General features: G+C 38.4%; 1 protein-coding gene across 3 annotated transcripts in view; it reads left to right on the top strand.

Annotated features, from left to right (window-relative positions):
* PRMT8 (protein arginine methyltransferase 8) overlaps positions 1-17,735 on the top strand; it is a 57,582-nt gene that overhangs the window by 28,927 nt on the left and 10,920 nt on the right. For all 3 annotated transcript variants that reach the window (XM_027634114.1, XM_027634104.1, XM_027634123.1), the window contains exons 3-8: positions 1,676-1,861; positions 4,909-5,064; positions 10,786-10,849; positions 14,468-14,610; positions 14,990-15,077; positions 17,597-17,712. In XM_027634114.1, coding sequence (XP_027489915.1) covers positions 1,676-1,861; positions 4,909-5,064; positions 10,786-10,849; positions 14,468-14,610; positions 14,990-15,077; positions 17,597-17,712 — 753 coding nt within the window. The remainder of the gene's footprint in view (positions 1-1,675; positions 1,862-4,908; positions 5,065-10,785; positions 10,850-14,467; positions 14,611-14,989; positions 15,078-17,596; positions 17,713-17,735) is intronic.

Below are 17,735 nucleotides of genomic sequence, written 5' to 3'. Positions count from 1 at the left end.
GTACTACTGAGCAAGGTAACTGCAAAAATTACATAGTGTGTACATCAATGGAGAAAAAGGTTAGGATATAACCTCAAGTATATAATGAAAAGTAGCAGGATCATATTTTAAAGGGTTGAATATTACAAGCAACACTTTGAGAGAATAAGTTATCAAGGTGTTACTGGTGGCAGTGAACAGGCAATGAAGAAGTGTCTCAAGAGAAATTACTTCAGATGGACACTTTTGAAACTAGACCAGGCAGAAATACAAACACCAATTGGGAGCAGTGGTATTCTGCTTGGGAGGTGAACTGGGTAAGGTGATGAAGTAAAAAATGTCAGAAGACTTATAAATAAAGCACTTCTGTATCTCTGGGGATGAATGGTGTTACAGGAACATAAACCACTAGTATTCATTTTTCACAGATGGACCAAAAAACCCATGAAAAGATGACACACTTAAATCTTCAAATGAACAGGGGGAAAATGGGGGGAGGTTTGTTGTTTTTTACATTGAAGCAAACTGAACTAGGCTAATTGATGCTATTCAAAGAGAGCACAACGCATTGATATCTCACAGTACCAAGCTATAGAAGATAGAGTGAACTTTATGAAAGGAGCTAGAAGAGGCTCAGGCAACTCTGGTCCCCACTGGGAAACTACTGAGTTTTAACAAAAAAAAACCAACAAAAACAAGAAGACGTGGCACATTTTAAGTGGGATTGACCTTAATATATGAAGTTGTTGACCCATAATTTACAGTGATTTAGTACATATGTGAAGCTGTATCATGTTGCTCAATCATTCCTTGTTTTCAGCATTTCGCTTTATGTTAGGGATCAAAGATGTAGACATACACATGGGCCAGAGCATGGGCTGTTTTATCTCATGTTTGCAAAATACTCTGTCTTATATGCTACAGGCATCAAATCTGAGCCTAAGGGGTGCGAGCATTCTGTGTCTATTGAAATGTTGATATTGGAGATACAATACACACCAAAAAATTAAGTGCAGTGGGCCATAGTGTGTTGGTAACACATGACTCCTGCATCTCTCAACAACAGGAAACCACATTAAGAGATCACATATGCCACGCAGCCCCCTACGGTGCTTTCTGGACGTGCTGAGAGACTTTCAGATAGCATCAGAGACTTTCAGATACTGTGAGCATTCTCAGCCCTACCTCCTCAATACAGACAGGTATATTACCTGACAATTAAAAATCAATTTGGAATCCTGTTCTCCTTGTTGGCGACACTGTTCAAGATGCTTTGATTATGAGCTCTTCTTTTCAGGGGAATTATTTATTTATTACAACTTGCCTCTCCCAAAGCTGTGGCAGTTTGATAGAATATGACACTAAAGAAGAAAACCTAGCTCTTCACTGCCTTGTGTCAACATTTGCAATAACCCACTCTAGCCAACACCAATAGTTTGCCATTACTCTGCACTGATTTAGGTATCTGCAGAGAAACATCAAGGAAAAATCCATTAAGGCAATTTTCCAAGGCAGAGCAAATAAGTCAAAGACCCTGGAATAGAAGGTAGCCTCAATTTTACTTATGATGCCCCAGGTGTCTTTGAAGGTGTCTCTTGCTGTCTCCTAGATGGTTAAAATAATATCACTATGCTAGATAGAGAGAGAAATGTTTTCTTTTAATGATGCCTTTTTACAATATTCCATGTCCTCCTAGGTTTGCCCCATTCCATCCCAGCCTCCACAGCCTACTGTTGTTCCAAAGCCAGTTCAATCTGTCATACATGTTCCATTGCAACCAAGCTGCCCAGGCCGAGGCAAGATGGCAAAACTCATCAATCCAGAAGAGATGACATCCAGGGATTATTACTTTGATTCCTATGCTCACTTTGGAATTCATGAGGTAATGCTTATTTTTATTTCAGCAATTATTAAATAACAATGTAGTAATAATAATAACAATAATCATTATGTTTTCTTTGATTTATTATTTATTTCTCCCCATCCCACTTGCTTATGCTTATATTCCTCTGCCTTTTCTCAGATGAATTATAATCTGGTTAAGTGCCAAAGATCTCTAGAGACCTGTACCCCAAATCTCCGTCTCACTTAGATACTTACATATGAGTTCTCCCCAGAGCTTATAGGTAACTATCTGTACAGTGGTGAGCTTTACAAGTGCATCAATTTAGTGCATTTACGAGGGCTGCAAACTAACTTGATTACACATGGAAACTACAGTATTGCTGAGTTAGGTCTTCTGTTCTCTTGCGTATTTGATCACAGTCAGCAGCACAGCTACTCCACGGACAAGAGAAGCTGAGTAGTTTCTTGACTCCTGGCATGTTACTTGAATTTCTGAATGCATAAACTGCATTGATGGGAGCATTAAGCTCAGTCGTCTCCAGTAAATACACTTCTGGAAATAATTCAAAATACACAGTGGACCATATTTATCTTCAGAAAGTTTACTGTAAACCAGTTCTAAAGAAAACACTGATATCTTGCCCCACTGATGTTTACATGTCCCAGGAGGACAGGATCTTTAAGACTAGGATGCAGAAAAGTAACAACGTGAAATGAATCAGTGGCACTTTTCACAAACTGCATAGCAAACAATTTCTATTTCCATTACTCTAGTAATTGTTTGTGGAGTGTATACATAAAAGTAAGATTTCTGCCAATAACATCTTACCAGTGTAGCATTCAGAAATTCGGTCCAAGGAGGGAAGAAGAGAGCGGAACAATTGAGTGGGAAGAAGACCTAAGAGAAATTCTGAAGACACAACAGAGACCTCAAATCAGATTGATCTCCTGATGAAAAGATACAGTCATGTAGGTCTTGGGGAATTCAGGGAGTATGTTAAGCCTCTTGCTGAGGCTGGAAGGTGGGAGGTTTCCTCCTTGCCTGCAGGAGGTGTGCACTGGTAGAGGATGTGTCAACAAGTAAAGGAGCTGCTAAAGGAGGTTGGCAGACTTTGGAGCATCAGGGATATGAGGAAGAGACCGCCTGGATCTTCTCTGGGAGCCTGAAGATACAAGAGCCTAAATCCCCAGCTGTGCTGAAAGGAGGGGCAGTCAGAGTCTATACTTACCAGGTTTGGAAACGTAGACTCCTCTTTTGGTGAAGGTTGGAAACTTGTGACTTCTTGTAACAGGAGGAAGGCTCTTGATCCACCTGCAGGTCTCTACCTACAGAACAGAGTCAGTGACTTCATTGTAGATGAGGGGTAGGAATTTTTGTCCAAAAAGACTGTTAGAATCAGTTGACCCTGAACCATGGAGAAGCACTGGGAGCAAGTGCCAAGCGATAGCAGCAGAAGACTCTCCCGCAAGGCGTGCTGTGCCAGGTGTTTTTTTGCCTCAACCCTAACAGTTCAAATGGCTTGAGAAGAAGTGCTCCCACAGGTCCACAGTTGGTTGTGCAGCTGGTGTCAATGATAAGTTTTCAGTTTTTATGTCTATTGCACACTCTTTGAGGATTAAGGTCTGCTAGGAAGAGACGCAATCCACCTGAAAAAAAACAGGCCAAAAGGCATCAGTATTGTCTCTTGGGGAGACACCACTAATGACCGGCCTTCAGACTGACTTTGTGTTGATAATCACATCTTGAGAGCAGCAGTTCAGTCAGTTTTCAGTCCACTGTCCATTTTTCATCCATTTTTAAATGAGGATGTTATGGGCAACAGGGTTGAAAGTCTTGCTAAAATCAAGATAAAAAGCATCACCCCTCTTCCCTCATCCACAGAGCCCCTTATTTCACCATAGAATGATACCAAGTGGTCAATCATCTCCAAATCCATGCTAAATATTCCCAGTCACCTTCTTGTCCTTAATATGTTTGGAAACTGTTTCCATGAGGGTGTGCTCTATCACCTTTTCAGTGCTGATAGACTGATTTTTGCCTGATGCCAAACCATGCTTTATGATGATTAAAAAAACCCTTTTATTCATCCGCAGTTATTGCGCACAGATAGTCTCCTGCCAAGACAAGTAAGTGAGCAACTGATACATATAACAATCCAGTTCACTAGTCCCTCAGACTGCATGACAGTGAACAGATTCTTTTTACACCAAAATTAAAAAACTCATTTCCCTACTTGCTTCAACTATGAAATTACGGCAGTAGTATAAGCAAAAGTTCAGCCTTCTAGACCAAAAAAAAAAAAACATTTTCAGAAAATAAAAGTGTTTGCTGAGTGGCCTACACTTCTCTTGAAAATAGCACTTGGGTCTCGACCTAAGTCCTCTTTATTCATATAGTTTGACTGACATATGCACACCTGAAAGCAAGGGATCAATGGAATTAAATGCATGTACTGCTGCTAACAATGAATCAAAAATCAGCACCTAACAATGACAACTTGAAACAGTGAGATAGGGGTCGGGGTTATACATTAGTATCTTCCAGAAATTTGTCAGATAAATGAGTGAACAGAAGAGTGGTAAGGGAGGACCATAGAGCACAGGATTTCTAAGCTCTGCTATGGGCTTCCTGCCTCACTTCGGGCAAGGCTGTCAAGACTGCTGTTTTACAATGGTTTATGAAACAATTTCTTTTATGTTTAAAGAGGAACCTCAGAAGGTCCCTTCATTGAGGCTCTGGGTTGTGCATGCTTTAGGAGGAGAGGAACGTTTGGATTTCTTTATGACTTCTGTCTATTCCCAAAGCAGTGCTGTGGTTAGATTATGTTCTGGTTGTCAATTGTAAAAGTGAAGTAATAGCAAAATAAAATTGTACAAGGGGCAACATGCTGCTTTTTAATAATTCAGTTCTAAGTAGCTATCATTTTACAGTTGCTTTGATGTGTGCACCCCAAAGTATTTGAAAAACCCTTCATGTTGTGTATTAATAATGCTTAAACGACAACAAAGGAATGGTTTCAGCGGCAGTGTTGAATGCATCTAAGCACTTCAAATAGTAACACAATGCTTTTATTTCCATCACAGGAAATGTTAAAAGATGAAGTGCGCACATTAACCTATAGAAACTCAATGTATCACAATAAACATGTTTTTAAAGATAAGATTGTCCTTGATGTTGGAAGTGGCACAGGAATCCTCTCCATGTTTGCTGCAAAGGCAGGAGCCAAGAAGGTATATGGGGTAAGAAGACTTTCTCTCATATTTTGAATTTGTTTGTGGATTTTGTCTGAGAATTTGGCTTGGTGATTTACCTTTTCTTACTTGCCTTGGTTTGAAATTCTTCTCTCCAAGCTCTTCTATGGCTTGATTTACAGTGACTTCAGTGGAGTTCTGTTACACTAGTGTGCCTTTTCCAAATTGAGATGTAATGTCTTTTCATCTGTGGAACCTTTGGTGACCTGGTACATAACCACATATCTTCTTGGCTGAAAAATAATGTTAAAGAGACTCACTCCTACTCAGAGAGGTTAAAGGAACTATCTTGCTTTTTTAAATTTTCAAGGTCTGCAACTTTGTAGTCTTGGAAACAAATTTCTTTAATACACTTTTCCCTGCATATTACAACTCAGCAAATCATGAAAGAAAGCCTGTGCATGTTTTCTGTGCCAACAATAATTCTTTTCAGAGGCAGAAGGAAATTATTACCTTAAATACATTGAACTTTAGGAGCATGAATGTGCAATTGTCTGCAGAGAAGTCAGAGAGTTAGAAGTCAGAAGTTAGAGAGAGCACAGATTTGCTTCCTAAGTATTCTGTTATTTGTACTGACTCTAAAATGACAAATATGATTTCTTTTTGCTTTGTACTTCTGTTTGCCCTGCAGACACAATGCAACATAGAAAAGGGGAACTATATCCTATCTCTCTATGCAGTTCTCTTAAAAAAAATTGTTTACTAAAACTTAATTGGCTACATCTGTGCATTTGAAGACTGATGTCACTAAGTACCTAAACTGTGTGTCTTTATTACTGGTAATGATACATGAAATGCCAGGGCTCCAGTTCAATTCTCAGGCTTATGTTTTCAAAATCCAGTGTTAATTCTGAGTGTCTCATCTGAGTGTTGGACTAGAGCATGGAAGTATAGATAGATGAAAACAAAAGGTGCTGGCAAAAGTTTTGGAGCTTAAGCATGAGATTTTGTGTACAGAACTGGCAGCTAGAATGTATTTTCTTGTAAATCAAATATAGAATTTATTGTCTCAAAGACTCAAGAAGGAAAAACTCATAGCTTTCTCTGATGCAGAAATGCAAGTCTCATGCAAATATATTGCAGTGCTCCAAAAGTATAAGCATATACAAAATGATGATGCTGTGCTCCCACCTTCCTATCTCTCAGATCCCTGGCCATATGGTCTTCCTCCCTCCCTTGTGCTGGCACTGACGCTTATCTGATTCTACAGTGAGCCAGCTCACTGACAGAAAATTCACTGAGTAAAATAAAAGTAAATACTTTTCCACATGTTTGGTGGTTGTGGTGGTTTTTTGTAGTGGTTTGGTTTTTCTTTGGACTTCTTTACAGTTCAGACTGTACCTCAGGCCTTCAGAAAGCTCAGTGGCTCACCAGTGCCAGTTCACCTATGGACTGTTCAGTACTGAAGCTGGGGGGTGCTCTATCCAGGGAACTCTCTTAGGTGTGAAATCCTCTGCTACAGCCTGCAAATTGAAACTTTCCTGTCACATGAGCTACCTCACCATGAACCCTGTAACAGAGCAAGCAGAGTGGTATTTGTGTTGAACGAGCAGATATTTCAGAGATCTAACAGTGGAAATCTTATAGTCAAATTCAGGCTTTATGGTCATATTGGCAAAGAGTGCTGATGGAAACTATGAGTGTTCCATTTAAAAAGCAAACATTTGCCATGAGTTATTACATAGAGCCGAGATGTTCCAGCTTCTTTTCTAGAGTTAGATGTGATTTTTCAAATAGCACAATGTGGGAACTGTTGACAAATGCAGAGTGTTAGTTTTCTGATTACAGCACCACTAAAATCCATCTCCTCTTTCTCACTCTTTCCTTTCTTTGGGTTCAAATTCATCCACTACCCTGCCTGGTTCTTCTTACTCCCTCTTATTCACTGTTGGAACTTATTCCTTGCCACCACCTAAGCCAACTGCTAGAATCATCTCTGGGTCTTCAAGAGATGTAAATCATAGAATCACTGACTTAAAGCTATATCAAGTTGCCCAAAGATGTCCAGTCCAATTTGGAAGATGTCCAAGGATAGAGATTCTAAATCCTCTCTCAGCACCTATTCCAGGTCTACAATCAGCCCGAATCTCCCTTGTCACAGCTCATGATTACTGACTTTTGTCCTGTCACTATGCGCTTCAGAGAAGAGTTTGACTTCGCCTTCTCTGCAGGCCCTTTTGAGATAGTTGTAGATAGCTGTTGAATTGGGGTGGTCTATTCTACAAGCTGAACATAACCAGCCCCCTCATTTTCTCTTCTTTCTTTGTGTGCTCTGAGCCCTAACCAAAGTGGAAGGGTAACAATGATGTTCTTCTAACTGGGGAATTGTTGTAAGACATGTAGAAGAGAGGATTGGCATGAAGATGTTGGTGTCTGGGAGGAGTGTGGGGGGGACAGAGAAAGACATTCAAACATCCCTTGAAACCTTGGTTAATCTGCTGCATTTAGTCATACAAAACTCAGGACAATCACTGCAGTAAACTATCTGAATTCTACAGCATTTTCAAATAAACAAAACAGTGCAGGTTAAGAAGGAGTTAAGCAGACACAGGAAGTGAAGGCACATGTTAGATGTTAGGTGATTTGCATAAAAAGGTGCTGATGAGGACACAGCCCAGGGGAAATCTGGGAATGTGGTGACTGTTTGAGAAAGAGACCACAGTAAAGTAAAAGAGGAGACATTTGCAGAATCAGATCGAAGACTGAGTAGTAAAATGAAAATAGAAATGAATATACACACACAGAACCAGACACAGCTGAAGAAACTCAAGGGTCCATACTGGGACCACTACTATTTAATATCTTCATTAATAACATAGTGGGAATGAGTTCCCTCAGCAAGTTTGCAGCTGACACAAAAATGCATCGTGCAGTTGATATACTTGAGGGAAAATATGCCACACAGAGGAATCTTGTCAGCCTTGTGGAGTGGGCCCATGTGAACCTCATGAATTTCAACAAGGCCAAGTGCAAGGTCCTTCACTTGAATTAGAGTAATCCCCAATGTCAGTACAGACTGGGTGATGAACTGATTGAGAGCAGCCCTGCAGAAAAGGACTTGGGGATACTGGTGGATGGACAATTGGATGAGAGCTGGCCATGTGCGCTTGCAACCCAAAGAACTAACCTTGCCCTGGGCTGTGTCGAAAGCTGTGTGCCCTTCCACTCCACTCTGGTGAGACCCCACCTGAAGTGCTGCATCCAGCTCTGGAGCCCCCAGCACAAGAAAGATGTGGACCTATTGGACTGGGTCCAGAGGAGGCCACAAAGATGATAAGAGGGGTGGAGCACCTCTCCGGTGAAGTCAGCCTGAGACAGCTGGGGTTGTTCAGCCCGGAGAAGAGAAAGTTCCTTGTAGTGGTCTTTCAATATATAAAATGAGCTTTATAAGAAAGGTGGAGAAAGGCTATTTACCAGACCCTATAGTGATAGGACAAGAGGCAATGGTTTTAATCTGAAAGAGGGTAGATTTGGGTTGGATATAAGGAAGATATTTTTAACATGAGGGTGGTAAGGCACTGGCACAGGTTGCCCAGAGACGTTGTGGATGCCCCATCCCTGGAAGTCTCTAAGGCCAGAGTAGATGGGGCTTTGAGCAACCTGGTCTAGTGGAAGGTGTCCCTATCTGTAGAATAGAAGTCGGAACTAGCTGATCTTTGAGGTCTCTTCCAGCCCAAACCAGTCTGTAATTCTGTGACTGTAAACTCAGGTACAAACTTATTTTATTGGAACACACAGTTTTCATAAAATCCAAATGCTTTGTTAAATAGGACAGATTTGAGCAGATCACTGACTTGAAAGGGAACCTGGAAAAAACCTGAAAACACTGATTTTTTTGCTCTTTTTCTTCACCTACAAAATTCAGTGCTTTCTTTTTTTTCTGAAATGAGCTACTTTTTAAAATAAAATTCAACCACAGTATAGAATCCAAGTCAAAATGCCAGTGAACAGCTTTAGTTACCCTAAAGGAAGTTTATTTTCTGAAGTATCTATTCCTTCATGAAACATTTAATTGTTAAGGTTTTTTATTATTTTGCTTCTTTGCAAATGAAGCAGATTTTTGGAAACTTGTAGTCATTCATGAAAGAGAACTTTTTATTTCTCTGCATTTTTTTCTTTAGAAAGGTTGGAAAGCCACCTCCAAACACCTACATGCTCATGCTTTATTTAAAAATCATCCAAAATGTGCAGTGGAATTGAAAATGCCAGACAGGTGTGAATACAGACAGGGAAAATCACAGAATCACAGAATATGCTGAGTTGGAAGAGACCCACAAGGATCATCAAGCCCAACTCCTGGCCCGGCACAGACCATCCACAAGAGTCACACCATATGTTTGAGGGAAAATGAGTATGTTATAATGGCTGTAACTATAGATGGGGCGTAGAGTCTATACAGTTTACAGTAAGGAAAGAAGTTGGATGGAGCAAAAGGATGGTGCTCTCCCCAAGGGATTTCTTCCTTGAACTCTGGACTGACACTCAAGTGTCCTTTCTTCAAGACAGTTTTGGTTTATATTCAGGCCATTGAGCCGGACATTTTAAGGAGTAGTTTATATCCACAGGCAAGCTAAGTAGAATTAATAGTCAGGTTCCCATGGGGACTGGGATTGATATTGTGACTGCTATTATGTCTGTGTCATATACGATATAAAAATAATAAGGGATTTGTGTGTCCTTCCATCCATTGTCCTGCCATCTGTGAGTACTATCAGAGAGGTCAGGCACAATTTAGCTTTTAGAGATTAAATGGGATTCACTGGATATATAAAACACTTGATTAGAGATAATACAGTTCTATTTGACATTCCCATAGGGGATTTAGAGAGACAAGGATTACGCAAAGTAGTATTGGCAGTTTAATGACAAATTTGGAAAAGGTAAATTGAACTGATTCAGTGACTACAAGCAACTCTGGCCTTCATGATTTTCAAAGGGCACAAAAAACAGATTAATGGAATGTAGTATTTCTCTAAAAGATAGTAAAGGTCATTGCAAACATGGGCTTCTATGCTAGTGAGCAGATTGTACCAAATTTAAGGGTAAATCTAAAACTAGAAGGTACTTTGTAATTATTTTCCTAGTAAAAGCACAGAACTCATCAGAGGAAAAGACATGCAGTTCTGAATGTTTTTGTAAATAGAAAATTTCAGTCATTTCTTATGTGTAAAACGTCCACATTCTTTTGGGATAGCATGCATTGCTAAAGATTATAGAATTTTCATGTAGACAAATAATTGCTTCTTGGCACAGACCAGTATTGGCATAGTTTGAATTTTAACATTATTCACAAAATTTGGATGTATTTTGTTTTAAAATATGTGTGGAAATGTAGCACCATGCTAATTCATTCCCTTCAGCTGAATTTTTGGGGAGAGGAGGCAATATTCTAAAGTAGCAGGAATAAATTAAATAATGCAATTAATAAATCATATAAATTTTGTAGTTAGGACCTCTTCTTTTCCCCACATTTCAACAGTTTTAAATCTTTTCTGTAGGAACAAGTTCAACTCAAACACAGACTGCAATTTAAATATAAGGATATTATTGGTTATGATTCTCCAGACACAGGTTTGATTCACTTTTTATCAATGGTTACATGTTCTGTAGAGTCTTTGCTGCCTTCAGTAGAAATATTTTATTCACATAGCTGAGATCTTTAACATATTACTCTTCCTCTTGCTTTTCTTTTTTTCTTTTTTTTCCCAGATTGAATGCTCAAGTATATCTGACTACTCAGAAAAAATTATCAAGGCCAACCACTTGGACAACAGTAAGACATATATAAATACATATAAATATATATAAATCCTTTTTGCTTCAGGAAAAAGAGAAGATAAATGTTTTGCTTTCTCTGATTAATTTAGGTTGTGTGGTTTATATATAAATGTTAGTTTTGCAGAATTGACTTACATAAATACAAAACTAAGCACCTCATTCTAGGCACTACAACAATTCTTCCACCTTATCGCTTAAATAGAATTCACACACACACACATACACTGACATTCAAATTGAAATAAGGTTCAAAACAAAAAAGTATTCTATAGCAATATAGATTTTTCACTAAGATTTCTGACTTTCAGCTTTAAAAAAATACTTTTTTTTTTCCCCAAAACATCAGAACACACAAACAAAAATGTCCTGTTCTCAAAATAAAACTATCATAGAAAACTTCTTTTTTTCTTGGAAAAAAAAAACCCTGATGAAATTTCCAGGAATGTTGAAACTCTAAATTAAAAAACAAACAAACAAACAAACAACAACAAAAACCAAAACAAACAAAAACAAACAAACAAAAACCCAAAAACAAAAACAACAAAAAAAACCCCACCACCACACTAAAAATACCCCCAAACTACTGAAAATTCTTAGCACAAAATAATCTCTAAGCAGCTCTATTTCATGCCTTCAGTCCTCCTCCAAATCACAGTACACAAGATATCTTTGTAACAGCCTAAAAAATCCATCTTTTTTTAACTGAGGCTGTGAGACAGCTCCTGTTAAAAAGTGCTCTTTGTGAAGAGCTTGCCTTTGCTGCAGAGCAGGTCAGGTCTGAGCTGGCTGGGCTGTTCCATGTGCCCCCACTTTTAGCTGTGTTTGCACTGATGCTCTTCTCGTAAAGGCACAGGAATAGATTTCTCTTCTGGTTTAGATCTGTTCTAATTTTTTTGCTGTCACTGGCACTTTCTGACTAACACAGAGCTCTTTGGGAGGAGAATTTTTTGTACAGTATGGATATGCAAGGGGTGTGGTGTGAAACAGCAGTGACATGGGATATAAGAGGACAGCCAGCATGTGCAACTTTTGGTTCAGGAAAAGAAGTATAGTAAAGGACCACAAAATACTCTTCTTCACAGTAGGGATAAGGCACTAAAGCTGTGAGGTGTGAGCTCAGCTTGATTGTCCTGCACCTTTGGTGCACAGCTTGTATATTCCTGGAGTGGCTTTCTATCAGATAGCAACAAAAATAGCATACCACAAATCAATTTACATTTGGATTTTCAGCAACAGGAATTGTGTGTGAAGGGACCATTGTCAGAATAAATTAGAAGGTTCCAGTGTGCTCCAGAGGTTGCAGAAGGTATTTATCTCTGCTTCTTTCTCCTGTTTCTACAAGGAGCTAAGTCATTAAGAAACTGTGGAGGAAGAAGCAGACACCCCTCCCCTTTGTCAGGAGACTTGTCTGGACAGGTTCAGCAGTCTGCATGACTGCAGTTTGGTCACCAGTATAAACAAGTTACATACCTGAACTAACATTTACACTCTCGCACTTTACACTGATCAGCATTCACTTTCATTTTAATGCAGCCAGGTACCAATCCAAAGGACCTTGTTGCTCATGGAAATTTTTCTTTTTTTCCCCCTAAATGTTTAGAGAAATGTAGACTCAGCAAAAGGGGCTGAACCAAGAGAAAACCCACTGTTTCCAGAACAGATACAATACAGCTGGGGACAGCACAATCTGTTCCCACATGATGCCTTACGAAGATGTTTCATCAAAGTGAGGGGAGGTGGAAGGAACTTGTGCTGCTGCTGCTTTTATTGTGGCTGTTCTAGGTGTAAACAGAGGGCTTCAAAGTCTGCAGGTGTGTCAGTCTGGCAGCTGTCAAGAATGCTAAAATTCACTTTGAAAGAACTGTGACAGTGAAAGTTCCTAGGAGAAATGAGAACTAAAGAGAACTCATGGCTGGAGCTTATAGGCATGCGTAGTCTTCAGTATATCAACAGATGAACTGTTGAGTACTGCAAAAGAAAGGAGTTTAAAGAATGGGAAAGAGAAGAGAACTCTTCTCTTTTCCAATCAGGTTGCTCTTACCAGCTGATACTTTGTGTTACCAGTCTGAATCAGTGTTCCAAGCCTCTTAAGGGGCCAGTCTGGATTATAAATTTGCTATGCAAATAAAGTGGTCACATCTGGTTAGAGTCATACTAGTACTGCACGTATTTGGGAAAGACAAACCTCATTTTTCCTGGGCCAAGTTCTAAAATTCACTCAACCCACACTTCCACTCTTAACCAGCTCATCTAGTTATAGCTAAGTTAAATTACCTTCATCTTTCCCAAACTGAATGTTGACCATTTCATCAATAAAAATTGCCATTAATTAAGAGTAATAGAATAATGTTATCAATTAGTAATGGAAAGTAAAATATTCCCTATTCACCTTATTCCTAAATTTCAAGTGCATCTGTTACCTTGTCAAGGAAGAATCCAGAACCATGAGACTTTATGCACTGCAGCAAGCAATATAAATAGCAGAGAAACACACTCTGTAAGGTATTTGTCACAAGCTGAAAATACATTTGTAAATAGGAAATGTATTTTTTAAAAAAGCAGGAATGATTGGTGACTTGGGTCACTTGTCCTAAAACAAAATTATTTGTTACAACTGAACTGAATATGGACCACCATTTAATTTTTCCTTAAGCACTGTATCTGTTCTGGTGTCAAAGAATTCTATCATTAGTCATTGATTTACTTTTGCAGGGCATAACCAGCGTCCTGTAAAGTAGTATACAGTATTGCCAGTAATTTAATGTGCTGTGTTGTAATAGTGTCTCTGAAGATCTGGTATTCTACTATATCAAACTCCTAACAGCCTTTTTAATTTCCTTGAAACTAATTTGGTGATGAAGTACCTGACAACAATGTTTCCCAGCAGTCACTTTGAGTAACTCTGGAAAACTGTGCAAACTTAAAACAGATAGAAGATTTAGATATGAATGAGTCAATCATGAAGCAGAAAGGAATGAAAAATTATTTTTCATCAGAGAACTGTTTGTACAAACTTTCTTGTTTGTGTACTGTCAGGCTAGATATGACTTTCTCAGTTGAGTCAGCTCCCCCTAATTCATGGAAAGAATAAGTCCTAGTTTTCCTCACTGGGAATCCATCAACATATGTTTGAAAAGCAGATGAGAATTAGACCCTAGTTCAATAATCTGTAATATCTCAGTGGTAGTATCGTGTATGTGCAAACCTGCAGGCATGTTTAAAGGATTCTAGGTGGATTCTTTGCATTACTTGGTCAATGATCTAGAAATCTTCCAAATTTCAAAGGTCATGTAAAAAGAGATCATGCAGGTGAGCAGGTAAGGCTGGTTTTTCTGTTTTTTAAATATGGGGGGTTTTTGTTTGGCCTTTGTTTTTTTTGTTTTGGTTTTGGGGTTTTTTTCCTTTTATACTGATTCTAAAACTTCTGTTTATTATACTTACTGGAAGTAGGTTTTAAATAGTTTTAAATCCATTGAATCACATGGAGTCACCCCTTATCTACAGGCATTCAAGAAGAGAATCATATTGAAAAGGTCAGCCTGACATTCACCAGTAAGGAACTTATTCAGGTGTTTTATTATGTGAAACGTATTTCTTTGGATTCTCTTTTCAGTAATCACAATATTTAAAGGTAAAGTGGAAGAAGTTGAATTACCTGTGGATAAAGTAGACATCATCATCAGCGAGTGGATGGGTTACTGTCTGTTCTATGAGTCAATGTTAAACACAGTCATCTTCGCACGAGACAAGTGGCTGGTAGGTGCTCTGCATGTCATACTCCTCGCTGGAGCAATCATCATTTATTTTCTCACTACAAGCCTTCCCTTTGCTACTGGCACCAGAATAAAATTCAGTTACATTTCCAAGTGCCATTTCTTGGGCTTTAAGATAAAAAATGGGAATCTCAGTGAAAGAGCTTTGCTTTTGATTAGCTGCTGGCTGGTGAAATTTGTACAGACACTACCTAATGACATTGCTACAGGCTGCTGTGATTAAAGCTGGTGTGACAGTCTGAAGGAAAACAATAAAAGCATGCAAGGGGTGCTTGTCTGGTTTTTGTATGTGCAGTTCAAAATGTGATGTCTTTGTCAGGTGAATAGATTACGAGATCCATTTCCCCAAAATTCATCAACAGAAACCTGGAGGGCTAATGTTTCCAGACCGAGCTGCTTTGTACGTGGTAGCAATTGAAGACAGACAGTACAAGGACTTCAAAATTCACTGTGAGTAACACTTTTCTGTGGTTATTTCCCTAAAATACTTGATTTATAAAGGCTTACTGTAATCTCATTATTGGCAAAGGATTGCAAAAGCCAAGAAATCACACTGACCAGGCCAGAATTCCAGTATACATGTGAACATTAAGAGTACGTTAGTCTGCTGATAAAGTCAGGAAATTTGCAGTAACTTAAAGTGCACAAAAGAAAGATGCATTAGTAAATTGATGTAGACTTTATTTAGAGTTATATTAACACCCCTACCTGTATTTAAAATATGGATTATAGGAGATTTAGTTTTTTGGTTCTTTTAATAAATATATAATCTACCATAACAACCAGGAAAATTGGTAATATTCTTTTGCCATGCTGGTCCTTGTTTTTGTTTTTTAACATAACAAGAACAGAAAAATAATAAGATGCAAATTAATTATAAATGTTACAAAAAAAACCCTAGAAAAAATTGTATCTCCATAATAAGCTCATCAAGGAAAAAAAAAAACCACAACATGTAATGCTTTTTTTAACTTTTAAAAGCATTTTCTGTGAGAATTTTTAAATTAAAAATAAAGATTAGAAATTTCAATTTTACTTTTATGTTAAAAAGGGTTCTAAATTTTTATATATATATATGTATATATACTTCATAGATGCATAAAATTGACTATTCTCTTGCTTTTAAAATGTTGGGAGGATTTCCTTGAAGTATCATTGAATAACTGGTGCTGTTAGTGACCTCCACAGGTGACCTAGTCCAGGGTCCTGCTTCAAGCAGGCCAGATTTCACAATTAAAGCAAGTCACTCATAGGGTCCTGCCCTGCTGTGAGGAGATGGGGATTCCATAGCTTCTCTGAGTGAAGCACCCTTAGGAGTAAACCTGTTTCTAAATATCCAGACCGACTTCTCCTTCCTGAGATTTGCCTTCATTCCCTCATCACCAGAAATGAATCTTACTTTTTCTTTGTTTATGTGGCAGCAGATAGCAAGTAGATACCACCATTAGTTTTTGCTGTCCCAGGCTAAGCAAACCCCATTTTGTTAGACACTCCTCATGTCTTAGCATGTGGTTCATTTTCATCACTAAAAGATCATACTCCTGGTTCATGTTCAGCTTGTTGTCCCAAGGTCACACAAGTTTGGATTTATTTGATCGTAAGATCATAATAGTTGTGATGAAATTAGTAAGTTTTACATTATTTCAGTTTTCCTTTTGAATTTTTTTGCTGTTATTTATTTTTCAGAGCTGGACAATTTCACTTAAAGGCATTTTCCATTAGGGGACAAAAAACCCCACAAAATTCCTAAGCAGTTATATTAATCAAAGATACATACAAAAGTTTGAGTTAATTTAGTGGGTTCGGTCAATCTTTAATAAAAAAGCCTAACTCCTTGCCTCTCACCTCCTCTCAGAAGAAAGTTTGGTGTTTCTGTAATCAAATTCAGTACTAATACACAGAACTGTCAATTGGTCACATTTGCTGTTTTAGGTCAAAAGTGAGCCCAGTGCAGCGTGGTGGTGACAAGTCTCTGAAGGTGCTAGGGTGAATTATATCTCCTCCTCAAGCTCAGCCTAGATTTTTCTCCTTGGTTACATGATGACCTTGACAGCTAAATTCCTTACAAAATGTACAGATTCAAATCGATGTATGAAGCATCCATTCTGTAAAGCAATCAAAGCCATTTTGGCCTAAAATCCTTTATGTGCTTTTTTCACCTCACATTTGAACCCCTTCCTTTCTAGACCTTGAGCCTTTTTCTTTTCTGTTCTCAACTTGGGGAGAGGGGGGGGTTCATAATTAAAAAATATGTTTCAGGTTCTCTTTTTCTCTTCTAAAATGTTGTTTTCCTTTAAGATACTTTCTTTTCTAATTTCACCTCTAATTTCTCTTTCCCCCTTGCTTTATGTACCCTGTATTTTCAGTTATTTCCATTTCACTATCTGTCTGCATCACCACCTTGTCTCTCCTGCATTTTGCTTTTTGTCATGATGTACATGTAGATTAAAACTTCGGTGTCCCAAATATTGAAACACATCTGTAATTCTACTCCTGTCAGTAATTCACTTGCTGAAACTACGACTACTTAAATAATCAAAAGAGCATGCAAAGTGCTGATTGAATAGCAATCTATGAAAAAAAAAGTATTAACCAGAATGGATAGGAAAGGATAGAATAACCCTAACAGCTATTCCAAAGACTCGGCCTGACATATTATACGATTTTGGGCAACACTCTCAAAAAGCCACAATAATCATGAACAAATCTCATATAACATGGCTTTGGAGACACCAAAGAACAAAAACCACTTCTTCAAAGATGTACATTGAGGGGTTATTTTGCCACAACTGTATTATCTGTAAAATAGCAGTGATGGCATAGAAAACTGGGACAGAGAGCAAAGAGCTAAAGAGGAAATCTGAAAATTAGGGGATGGTAGAAATTCTTTCAAATGAAAGATGCTTTGAGAAACAAAATATACTTTCTATTATTACTGCTAATCTTGACATATCTCTTTGCATTGACAGGGTGGGAGAATGTGTACGGCTTTGACATGACCTGTATTAGGGACGTTGCCATGAAGGAGCCGTTGGTGGACATAGTAGATCCAAAGCAAGTGGTGACCAATGCCTGTCTAATAAAGGTTTGGTAATTCCAAATATACTT

The sequence above is a fragment of the Corapipo altera genome, unplaced genomic scaffold (genome assembly GCF_003945725.1).
Source record: "Corapipo altera isolate COAL_440 unplaced genomic scaffold, ASM394572v1 0, whole genome shotgun sequence".
Taxonomy (NCBI): Eukaryota; Metazoa; Chordata; class Aves; order Passeriformes; family Pipridae; genus Corapipo; species Corapipo altera.
Note: the sequence above shows the minus strand (reverse complement) of the source record. Positions and strands in the feature narration are given on the sequence as shown.